General features: G+C 40.2%; 1 protein-coding gene across 2 annotated transcripts in view; it reads left to right on the top strand.

Annotated features, from left to right (window-relative positions):
* Positions 1-5,197: 5,197 nt before the first annotated feature.
* Positions 5,198-12,110, top strand: part of sema3fa (sema domain, immunoglobulin domain (Ig), short basic domain, secreted, (semaphorin) 3Fa) — a 47,150-nt gene continuing 40,237 nt past the window's right edge. Inside the window, exons 1-2 of one of the 2 annotated variants that reach the window (XM_084928840.1) lie at positions 5,198-5,561; positions 6,944-7,097. In XM_084928840.1, coding sequence (XP_084784966.1) covers positions 5,358-5,561; positions 6,944-7,097 — 358 coding nt within the window. In that variant the 5' untranslated portion in view covers positions 5,198-5,357. Of the gene's footprint in view, positions 5,562-6,943; positions 7,098-9,859; positions 12,092-12,110 lie in introns of those variants that run through there. The other variant, XM_084928841.1, reaches the window with a different exon arrangement.

Here is a 12,110-nt window from a genome sequence, read left to right as displayed (position 1 = left end):
TAGATTGAATAGTATGCTATATTATAGAGCTCCATCCCAGTTTTACATACTGCCCCTTTTCCCTCTGCTAGCTTGGCAGCATAGAGAATGAGAAAAATGAGGACCTCCATCCTTGTTTTGTCTTCGTCTCTGAGTAGCTGAAAGAAGCTTCAAAAAGAAAGAAATGGATTAATAAATTTGCACAATTACTTTTTTTCTCTTTAAGTAATTAAAAACATCCATCTATCCACCCATCTGACCAATTAGCCATCCATTTTATTCTGTTTATCCAATTTAGTGTTGTGGTAATTAAAACTAGACTGTCAGTAGCAATTAAGTTTTATCTATTCCCCATTCCAGACCACAGACAACAGTGGGTAATGTAGGACAAAAAGAAGTCATTTTAGTCTCTTGTTCTGGCCAGAGACTTGCGGTAGGATGCTGATGAAGAATGACTGACAGACTAGACTCTCAGGAAACTCAAGCCAGAAACACTGCATGGGAAAACTATTACAACCCACACATACACAGACACCCTCCAAACAACCACAGGTTGCACGGCTGGGTCACCTTCATCCATGAAGTCATGCTAAATAGAAAACTACTGTTATTATTTGCAGTATATTTTATTGAGAATAACAAAAATGAGGGCGATGATATAATGCACACTCGATAGTGGTCTAGTGAATTCACCAGAAAAGCAAGGGGCAGGATCAGACCTTGTGGAGCCTGTTAGGAAACAGCTTTAATTCATACCAAATCATTCCACCACAGCTGCCCTCCTCCCTGTGTTCCCAGGCAGAAGACATATGAGCCAGATACAATGAGACAAACTTGTGTCGTTTTAAAAAAGGCAGCTGTCCCATTTTTAGCCCCACAAAGCTCCAGCTGAGTCATAGTCAGCTTCTCTGACAAAAGACAGAGGAACAACTACAAGCAGAAAAATGACAATCAGCCAAGCACAGTGAGATCTGGATGGGGGGAATATGCGAGAAGAAAAGAGCAGCATTAACCTCTAGCATACAGCTCAACAGGCACATCATATGTGAGCAATTGTAGAAAAAGTACATTTTAAACAGAATTTACATTACAGCATACACATCTAATTAAAGATTCACTTAGCAAGCAAAAGCAATGCTCTGTGTTTGTTAGCATTACACTGAGGCTATTGTTCCAACATTACGTTGTCTTGTGTCTTTAATTGTTAAAGTCAATATGATGCCAGGCCAACAAAAATTGGGTAAATACGAGTTATTTTTCTAGTCTGGGTTCACAAGTAGTGTGTGGTTTGCATGGAAATCTAGAAACTGGGACTGAATGTCTTTCCTGTCGGCCTGAGTGCACTTAAAGAATAATAGACAAATAGTGCTGTATTTATTAAGAGAGCACACAATGTGGTTTTACTATTAACAAGAGAAAAAAAACTGGAACTACTCCAAAAACAAGAAACTGACCTCAGAGTCAGCATTTTTTATTTGAGTGCTTGGTTCAGTTACATTTTTCTTATTGTTTTGCTAAGTATATGAACAGAAAAATGGCCTAATTCCCACTAAATCACTTTTACTTTTCCACAGTCAAGAGAAACTGTGCTTTTTTACAGACATCTAGAACTGCTGATGTTTTATGTTTCTGGGTTTAAATACAAATTGACATGAATGAGCTCCTTCTTCAACACACTACCGCAACATAACATAATGTGAATGTCTAGAGGAGTTACGTCAAAACAATCATACAACTTTAGTAACTATTCCCAGGATGTAACTGTTTAAAAGCAGCCGAAGTTTCCAGGGTTGGTTCAAGTTTTTCCTCTGTTTGCCAGTTTTGTGAAGGAGGTATGACTCTGCGAAGTGCAGTGCTATCCTTTTCTTATTTAAATGCTAATGAGCATACTGCCATACCAGTCAAAGCGCTATAGAAACAGTGTGAATTTTTAATATCTTATCACACCAAAAGGTAACAGCTCTCCCGGTGAGGTGGAGGGATGAGTACATGTTCCCTCATTAAATTCTACACAATTGATGCGTCCCTCGGAGTGTGCCGAGGGCCAGTCTCCGTGTCGCAGCATCTTCGGCTGCGCGTGTGTGCATTGCTAGCATAGGGTTAACGGTCAGTTGTGTGAGGATGTGCGGCACACATCTGTCTGTGCCATTTAGACGTGTGAGTGTGTGTGTGGTGTAAATGCAGATGTGCACAGCAGTGTGGGGCTGCACTTGTTTCTTCACCTCATCAGTAATGAACAGCTGTAAATTTGCCAAAGCCAGAGGACCGAGGTTGAGGTTGTCGCAGCCTGTTAATAATTACTTTCCAGGAATGATGAAGTCATTGGTGGCAAAAGGTTAGAGGAAGAATTCAGTAAATATAATGAAACTCATATTAGAAAATGACCTCTGCTCTCATGCTGTCTGGATTTCTAGTCTCTACGGGCACCTGTTTCCATTAAAACCTCCACTGTAAATGTTAGTGTAGTTTCAGTTTCTTTTCCTGTTATTTATCATAATGTTGCAGTGGATAAATAAATGCACAGTGTTTTGTTATTAAAAACAAAATGCTCAGAGAACCCTGAAAGAGTGATAGCAGTAATCTATGCAGTGTTGCTTTCATGTCCTCCAGGAAAATGACAACATTTTTAAATAGATGTGTGTGTTCAACTCAGTGTCAGAGTGAAGAGCGGCAAAATTAGTGTTTGCTGTTATTGTTCTTTAACAGGGATATTTTTAAAAAAACAGCCAACAGGTGAAGTGATGTAATAGCTGTAACAAAACTTAAGAGTTTCCCACAGCGCAGTATTCAAATTCACATTATTAAACCTGGTTTCTCCCCATGCTGAACAAAAGACTTTTAACATCTCATTTCAGAAAACCCCTCTAAGTGTTTCACTTCTGTGGTCTGGCACCTAATGCTGATGTTTGGTTTCAACTTTGTCGCATTTTACTCCTCAGATAGCTGCAACAGAAAACTGGATGAAAAACTGGAAAGCATGAGGGACTTTTCATGAAGGCGGGCGCTGCTCAAAGCCAGGATTCAATAATTGCTTTCTTCTAGTCTCACGCAAGTGACAGATGGTGAGGCCACCAGAGGCCTGAAGATGGGAATAATGTTGTTGATTAAAAAGAAATATAGGAAACAACATGCAGCTGTTGGCTTTAGGACAGAGTAAAGACAAAAAGAAAGAGCAAAAAGAGAAAAAAAAATAGTAGATCAATTTGGGAATAAAAGACAAAAGTAGTAATGACACAATTAAACTTGGCTGGTCCACACACATTTCACTGGAGGTCGTTTGAACTTCTTGTATGTGAGCCTTAGAGAAAGTTTTTTTTTCCTGCTGATTTATTCATAGTGGGTCTTATGGGAGTTGAAGTTTTCTTCCAGATATCTATAAAAGTTGTTATTTATTTGGTGTCTCCAGCCTTCAAACACAAATAGCCACCTGTACATGTTAAGCTGTGTGCTTCACTGTGTTATATCCGTGAGAACGAGAGTCTGATGATCTTTCAAGATTGCAAAAGATTCAGACGGACTGAAACGTATCAGTATCACCCACCCTATGCGCACAAGCTCGTGAGTGTGGGGGTAATTGTTTCTCAGAGCTTTTTGCACATATCAGGGGAAATTTAACACTTCTAATGGCAAATGCTGATGCAGAGCACTCCTCCTTTCTCTGCTTTGAGCATCAAAGCCAAGAGGCACACTATGAAGCCTCTTTTGCATAGCCTGATGCGGTGATTGTCTTTCCAAGACATCTTTCAGAGGACAGAAAACTCAAAAATCTCACCCAGAGAATCAGTGTAGTTTTTGAGGGGTTTTTTGTGGAACTAAAGGGTACTTTAGTGGCTTTTATGTAAGGAATTACTGCAACATAAAGTTGAGGACAAAGTAACATAATAAATATGCAATTGTCACTGTTTTTTTCACACATTTTACAGAAATATTTTATGATCCTTCCATCGTATTAATAAGTTAAGAAACACATAGCAAATGACAAACCAAGTCTAGAGCTGTGGCTGAATGTAAATGGGCATTTTATACCCTCTATGTTCCTGTACTATTCTACAACAACTGCTCTGTCAAGCAATTGCACTATCCCTAACATTGCATGAAACCTAAGCTACTGCATGTAGCATTTATGGAATAATAAGCATGTACACTGGGCATCAGCTGCATTGTGTGTTGACTGAATAAGAAGCAAAATAAGCCGGTGTGATCAGGGTGGGAGATCAAGTGAGATTAAAAGATTTAAGGCTCCATTTGCCCATGAATATCTGATGCCTGTCTGAGGCGACAGCCAGGGATCCACTGTCAGGTCGCCAAGGTGTTTGGGGAAATCTACCTCATCTGCATCTGGCCATTTTTTAAACAGTTTCTCATGTGAATAACGTGAGCATGCTCTCATCTCAACTGTTCTGTTTCTTTCTTATCTGTCTGAGTCAAAAAAGCTAGTGAGTGATTCATGGGGCATTCAAAAAGAGGAAGTCCCATTCCATACAACAACACTGCCAGGACAAGACTACTGGACACGCAGGATGTGCAGTACTATAGCTCTAAAGAGCTGTGTGACTATTATTGCTGTAGTTTGGACAGCCCATTCAGACATTATCATGGGTTCCCTGCATTCAGTGTTAGATTCTATATGTGTTTATTATTATGAAATCAAGTCTTGTGGTGTTGAATTAGAATTATTAAGCTAGCGTGAGAGCTTCAAAGGAACTTTAGTTTTTGTTTTGATCTACTGAAAAGTTTAACTTAATTTGCCTTGTTGTCACACAGATAAATGCTTACAGATATGAAAACACTGAGTGAACATGAATAAAAAAAATCTCACTGGGTCGTGAACTCAGCATTATTCATGCTCTACTATTAACACTTAAAATTCCAGAAGATTCTGAATATATGGAAAATGTGATATGTTTATTACAGGCATCGGGAATGCAGATGTTCCCTGATGCAAGTCATTAAAGGTAAAAACTGATTCTTCTGTGAGGCTTACTTATAGTTAGTGGTTGTGACAGTTGTAGTAGAGGGTGCGCGACAACTCTTCTATGCAATGTTGACAGTAACATGAAAACTCACTAACTTGCAGGCGTCATGCTTTCTTTTGAGTAAGTTTACCTTTGTAGCCACCTGGAGTGTATGAAGGTGCACAGCAGATACGTTTTCTCTTCAATTTTGAGCAGGGACGACGCACACGGATGCTAAAGGTAGGTTCCCTCCCCCATGGGTGTGTCCACTGCCGGGAGACCTCAGCTTATCCACCTGCAAAAGCCGCTTCCCAGCACTACACACTTGAGCGTCGCTGCGCACGGCTGAAGATCTTCCCTTCTACGCACCAGGAACAATTCTTTCTTGGTCACCTTCTTGACTGGAAAATACAGATTCTGTTAATGCGATTTAGAGATCACTTCAAGTTAAGGCGGCCGCTTCAAGTTGATTTAAACCCAAGCTTTATTTGGCTCTGGGATAATCGTGTGGGATCTGCGGCGGATACACTGATACTCCTGCCTGCGGACAGAGGAGCTCAAACAATCTGTGGATGGTTTTCAGTGCTGACCAGCTATATCATAATATCCCCTGGACGTCACCATACGGTAGGTCATAATCTAAGTGCTTTTCAGCTACATGATAAGTTACATTAAGTATTTATTTTCTGACAGATGCGCTCTTAAATCAATAGGAAGCCACATTTAATGGAATCGAGTAAGAAGAATGTCTCCGTGTGTGCAAGATAGAATCTGTAATAAATAGAAGATGTATTTGAAATGTCTGTAAAATAATTTTTTCTTGAATATTAGAAATGTTTCGTGTTCAGCACAAGCTTGCGCATATTTATATTTTGGTGTGGCTCTCCGGCGCATGTGGGAGGTCGTTTTTAATGAGCGATACTCTGAAATACTGTTTTGAAATATTGCAACAGCCAAGAGCAGCGTGTGTTTAATCGCCAGTGCGAGTTTCTTTTAAGACCTTAAAAGTTCTGACTTCGTGTGATGTCGTACCTTCAGAGGAAACGTATGTGCAGTTTTCAGCGGATTCTTTTTGACCGCTTAAAATCCCCGTTAACGTTATAAATGACACGTGGTTCATGTTCGTGTCCTCATAACTCAAAAGCCAAGTCAGCCTTTATTTTGGTTAACGGTCGGCTTTGGAGTTCTGCCCTCGGGTCTTAATGTGGAACTTGATCTTAAACCCTGACTGACAGTTTGACCTCATGCTCGGATCCGCGTTTACAACATCTGTGGCATGCGCAGACAATTACAGCAAAACACCTTCGCTAAAATTGTTTTTTTATTGTTTCCAAATCTGGCGCTTCAGATGCCATTTCTCATGACTTTTTGCGCTGGCGCTACGCGCATTTGTGCCGCCTGGTTCACACGCGGATACCTCTTCAGATTCTTTTATGAGGACATTATCTTCAGCTCTCTTTGTGGCGGATAACAGCATCTTGATGCGCTTTGTGATTTAGTCTGTGAGCACTGCCGGTGGGCGCCAGGCGTAAGGGGGCAGCTCCGTGTACAACGGGTGAAACGAAGCTCTCGCTATAAACTAACAGTTACTGTTTTAAACTCTTAAACGTTTATTTATACGCACCTTTCATTGCACTGTTTCGAAAAGTGAAGATCTGCAGAGAGTGGCTAGGGGCGGGCAGCGGTTTTTGCAGCTGGAAGGAGATTCCAGCCCATTCCCAGCTTAATAAAATGAAACGATCAAGTTGCGATTCCACCATATGATAGGCAACCAATTTAAAAAGGAGAAAAAAATCTACATTAATTCATATCCAATTTTTTGCCATGTATCTCACTCATTGCTTGGTGTGGTCTGACTTTAATGAAGGCAAAAGTAGCTGCATAATGCACCAATGATTGCAAGGAAACAACCAAATTACTTTAGTAACTACGAGTTGGTTACTGTACGAGTTTTGTGAATTGAAAGGGCTTTGCTCATTGTTTGATGGTCATCCCTGTCTGTCCCTCAGCTCCTGGATTCTCCTTTGTCCCTGTTAACAAACAGAGGAACAATGTTGTGGGACAAACTGTGCTGGTTGCTGGCCCTACTAGCTTTATCATCTGGGGGGCTGCCCCCTCCCAGCGAGCCCCTGTCTGCTCCCAGAATTTTCCTGTCCTTCAAAGGTAAGACATTCAAAATAATGCAGTGTCTGTGACCTAGTTGCTGTAGTTCTGTGTTTCTCTTCAGACATGCAGATTTGATTGCCACTTCGGTCAGCACTCTTTGATTTCTTGGGTTAACTGCTGGCACCGACTGAATTCAGGTCTTGGCAAGCCTGCCGTTTGTCCCTTCAGTGGTTAACACTGAGTTTGATTGTGTGATTGTGTGAGAGAGGCTTGATGAGTGGGATGAGGAGATGCGCTGCTGATTGTCCTGACTATTCAGGGTAAGAGAATATGTCTTCATCCAATCGCCTGGATGCAGTTTGTTCCCTAAACAGGCCTTTTTTGTGACCTCGGCTCTCTTCTGAAATCAAGTCAGATTTAACACTTGGCTGAGCACAAACTCAGGGTACGCATCCAGCATGTTATGAATGTTAGCCAGTGCCATATGAGACCCTGTGTGTGTTGATCTGTCCCGTTAAAAGGCCTCAGTGGCAGTGTGTCGAGTGCTTTGTCATTCCATTGTTGGAATAGTCATTGCATCCATAACTGTTCTTGACATGTTATAGTACTTGTCCCTAAAAACACTTTAATAATTCTCAGATGAGGTCAGATCCTGGTCGTTTTATGAGATTACTGCATTTCAAATCTCATCTTTGTATTAGAAATTTGCCTAAATGTGATCATCTAGGAATGCTGAATGTAAAAAGCAAGCGGGGGGGATTTCATTTTTCTGAAAATGAAATCACAGATATCTCAGACGGATAACTTATGTTACATGTCAAGTGTTTTTACAGCACTGGTGTTTGCTTCAATTTCAATTGTGTTACTTGATATTGCAATCTTTATGCTAAGCTGATTTTAAAAAGCTCCAGGGGCTTTTCCGATTCTCCGTTTTTTCTCCTCAGATATTTTGTTTATCTGTTTGTTTTTCTTCATCCCTCGAACCCCATCTACTTCTCTTTGTCTTTAATCAAGCTGGATTTCACACACTAATGGTCGCACATTTACTTGGTAGAAAAGAGTTCATTTATTTTCTACTTCTTTTAATGAGTTCCTTTTTGTTTTTAATTAGTTTTCGAGGTTACTTTATGCCTCACAGGGCAACTTCAGATAACTGAAGACTAGAAATGCACCTAAGCTCTGCATTCCCTAATTGTATTGGTTTTGCACAGTACCGCTGGGAATACTTGTGTAATGTGCTTTTATTAATGTTTTGCCAAGTGTTCCCAGCTGGGGGTTTTTGTACTACAATGCTGAATTTGCTCATTATGACCCAGCTTCACATATTTATCCATAAAGGTTAGACAGTATCGCTTTCTACTGATTATTTGCATTTTGTGAAGCTGGAAGAGAAGATTTTGCTGCGTTTGGCTAAAATCCAAGTTTGTTACAAAAAAACTCCACAATTTGTCTTTGCCTTTCAAATGTTTGCTCATTACCAAAGCAAAAGACTGTGGGCCATACACATAGCTACACACAGTTGTGCATAATAAATATTACAATAAGATACACATACAACTTTAGTACTGCGTTTTATCCATTTACTTACTTTCCTTCAAACCCATTTTATATGCACTTCCACATATACTTTATTAACGATGAGATTTAACTGTGTTTTATATTGAGATGTTTGCATGTTGATTCTCTTGGGACTGCAAAGAAAAAAGAGTCCTGCACTGTTATTGCTTGACTCTGGGCTTTTTTACTTGACCTTCTACTTTTTAATTTTGTTTTTTTGTGTTGTTTTGTTTTCTTAACTGTATGGATTGGTTCATAATTTCAGTTTCGCTCTCTCTGTCACATAAAATAAACAAAGGTTTGCCTTGTAAACCACCACTATGAACCTAAGCCGATAAGTCTGACTAAAGCAGCTACTGAGTATGTTAGGGCAGGCTGAGTTATTAACTGTGATAAGGGCCAAGTGTGCAAACAGAGGCTAAGACCAAAGGAATGTCCATTCAAAGCAGAACATCAACCCAGACTTCAAAAGAGCTGACAAACACATGCAGACACACACATAGCATGCATCACTCTGTCAAGCAGCACATAAAGTCCCCCTGGATCCTTTACTCTCCTTGTAACTGTAAAAAATGTGAAGTTTTAATACTCCCATCTAAACTCCCATCTACAACAAAAGTCACATTTATGCAGTTATGTACATGCATTCTTTGTCATAAAGACTGAGCGAGATTGGGTTAGATCAGCTGCTGAGAACTCCTATATTTACTTTTAAACAAGGCCTATAATCACGTGCTATTTTAGTGTGCATGGCTCTGAGAGGTTGTGACCCTGCAAACAGAAGCCAGTCACACCCGAGGTTAACTGCCCTCAAACTGTGGGAGAATGGCACCATATTAACAAGTAATAGCTTGTTAGGCTAATCCTCAGGCACATTTGAAAGTATTTAACTTTGTTTTTCTTCAGCCTCTGAACACCTGGGTGCAAGGTTACTTCTGAGAAGAAAGCAGCAGAGAAACAAAGACGAAGCCAGGCGGTCCTGTAATTGGACGAACTCTCGGGGACAGTCCTAATGTGGCTTCAGTCTTTGTACTCTCCCTCCCAAACAGACTTTTTGTCCCATCTAATGAGTCGATGATTGTCACGCCTGAACAAAGACTTCACTATCTGCTCATCTCTCCCAGCAGTTTTCAGAGTGAAGATCAGAAATACTGGCACGTCCTTCATGTCTTTAATCTATGGATAATTGGAATTTTGTTGCTTGTTCTATTTCTGACTACACAAATGGAGTCCTTTCACTGACTCTTGTGACTATAGGTACATTTATATGATACATGTCAAGAGAAATTTGTCCTACATACATTATCATGACATTCCTCTTTAAGACGATGGCATCTTTTTGACTCCTGTGTTTCAAGTAAGCATTTTAATAATAACCCTTGCTTCACCATGAGATAACACATCATTTTCAACAGATTATCAAAGGGACACTAATGAAACCCTTTTCCCCTTGCACCTCTTCCAACCTGCTTGCTTCTTATGTAGTTTTGACACCAGAGACAGAGCTAAGAGCCTCAGCCAAACCTGCCTGCAATCAAGTCTTAGCAATCAATGAGCTGCTGAAAGCTTATCCACAGCTAACCTGCATGCTTGCACATGATCCTTGGCTGCTCAGGGTGGATATTAAGCCTGGGAATATGTTTTTGCCTGATTCATTTCAGTAGATGTTAAAAAAAAACACATGCAACCTCCTTCAATTGTCTTGTTCGGTCTCCTTCAATCAAAGGCAAAGAGGCTGCACCAAACCATCGTGTTATACTAGCAAATCACCGGGGAGATGGCAAATGCATTCAGCCAGCAAGTTTATAATTCTAAATCTTCTTGCTGTTCAGTTACAAAACTAATGCCTTTGATTAGTTTTCTCATCAGACCACATTGCACATTACATTGGATGTTATTGTATTACATGCAGCATCAACGGAGATGTTAAACATAATTGATCACACAGAGAAGCGTACAGTGTACATTACCACAATACAATCATTAATTTAGCATTGAATAAATAAAGATTATCACTGATAGTGAAGGGTGCTTATGTTATTGCTTTTCCTAGTGATGAATTATTTTGTGTGTGGAGCTATCTGACTCACCTAAAGGTGGAGGGAGCTGAGAGTGTTGCTCTAAAGGGATAATTCAATTGATCTGAATGTGAAAGTTTTGCACAGAATCTTTAGTTCAGTGTGCTGCTCCAGGGTGACTCACCTGGTTTGTTGTTTCACTCTTTCAGATAGTTTTAAGTATTCACATCCTTTCCATTTCTTCATTATTTTTATTTGAAGCAAACTGGAGTTAGAAAAGTTTTACATTTTCCTTCTACATTTTTTTCGCCCAATATCACGAATAAGTCAAAATTTAGAATTAAATCATTTGTATTTTTAAAGATAATTTAGAATATTAGGCAAAATTGAAATTGCGAAGCTGATTAATGCTTTTGGAAAGAAAGTGCAAATAGAAGCGACATTTTTGTCAAACAACTAATGTTTGCTTTTGAGACACTAGCTTGTAGAAGAAGAAGAAGAAGTAGTTTTTGGCAAACAAATATACACTTTTTGTCCCAACTAAAGTTCACATTTACGCTGCTCTAACCGTATACAGCGTTATCAAATTCAAACCCCGTGTGCGACTCTACCTTCCAGCTGTGCATGTTTGCTTCTTTCCCAGCACAACGTCACTGGTACCTGAGGTTAACACGTTTAGCACAACCCTTCACTTCCCCAGCCAACATGAAAGCAAATTCTGTGTGAAGATGGAGGGTTCAGGGCTTTTTTAAAATTTATTTATTTTTATATAACTGTCCCAAATTCATATTACTATTTAATTAGCGGAACTATTCCAATATACTCCACTCACTGTATGCATCCATGCAAGACTGCACCTGTTGGCAGTTTGTAGACATAATCTGGTTTTTCCTAGTATCTCCATTACAGAATGTCATGGTATCAAAAACGTTTCCAGAATGTAATATGTGCTGACTGTGGCACGCAAGCCCTCAGCAATTATTACTACACTTTGCTACTTTCTCTCAAGAGACGATATTTGTGGAGGAGGGGAGGGATGTGCATCCCAGCAACCTCTGCTCTGCAGGATACATTCTGTCAAACTATGATTATTCAGGAGAGAAAAACAGAAGGCGACAGCTCCGGTGCTAAATATAGTGTCCTTCCTGTCTGTTTCTTTCTCTTTTTATCTTCCTCTCCTCCTCTGCCTCGTCATCCTCCTCCTCTGCCTTTACTCTACACTCACACCCTCTCTCTACTTGCCTGTTGATGAGACTGGCAGTGTGAGCAGCGGGAGGAGATCACCCCATGTGCAACCCACAGCAGGAGCATGTCGTTTTAGCATGTGCAAAACGCAAAAAAAGGGGCAGCTGTTTTGCCCAGACTTTACTTAAGAAGAAGCTACAACGGTGAGCTAGCAAGTGAATGTGTAAGTGGGGAGTGGGTGGACATCTGAAGGCTAAAGAAGGTTTCACGTACCAGCTCAACTAACATGCAGTAAGTGCTGAAGCTTGAA

This window comes from Perissodus microlepis, chromosome 5, assembly GCF_051167445.1.
Source record: "Perissodus microlepis isolate ML-2025 ecotype Zambia chromosome 5, ASM5116744v1, whole genome shotgun sequence".
Taxonomy (NCBI): Eukaryota; Metazoa; Chordata; class Actinopteri; order Cichliformes; family Cichlidae; genus Perissodus; species Perissodus microlepis.
This window is presented reverse-complemented; position numbering and strand designations above follow the sequence as displayed.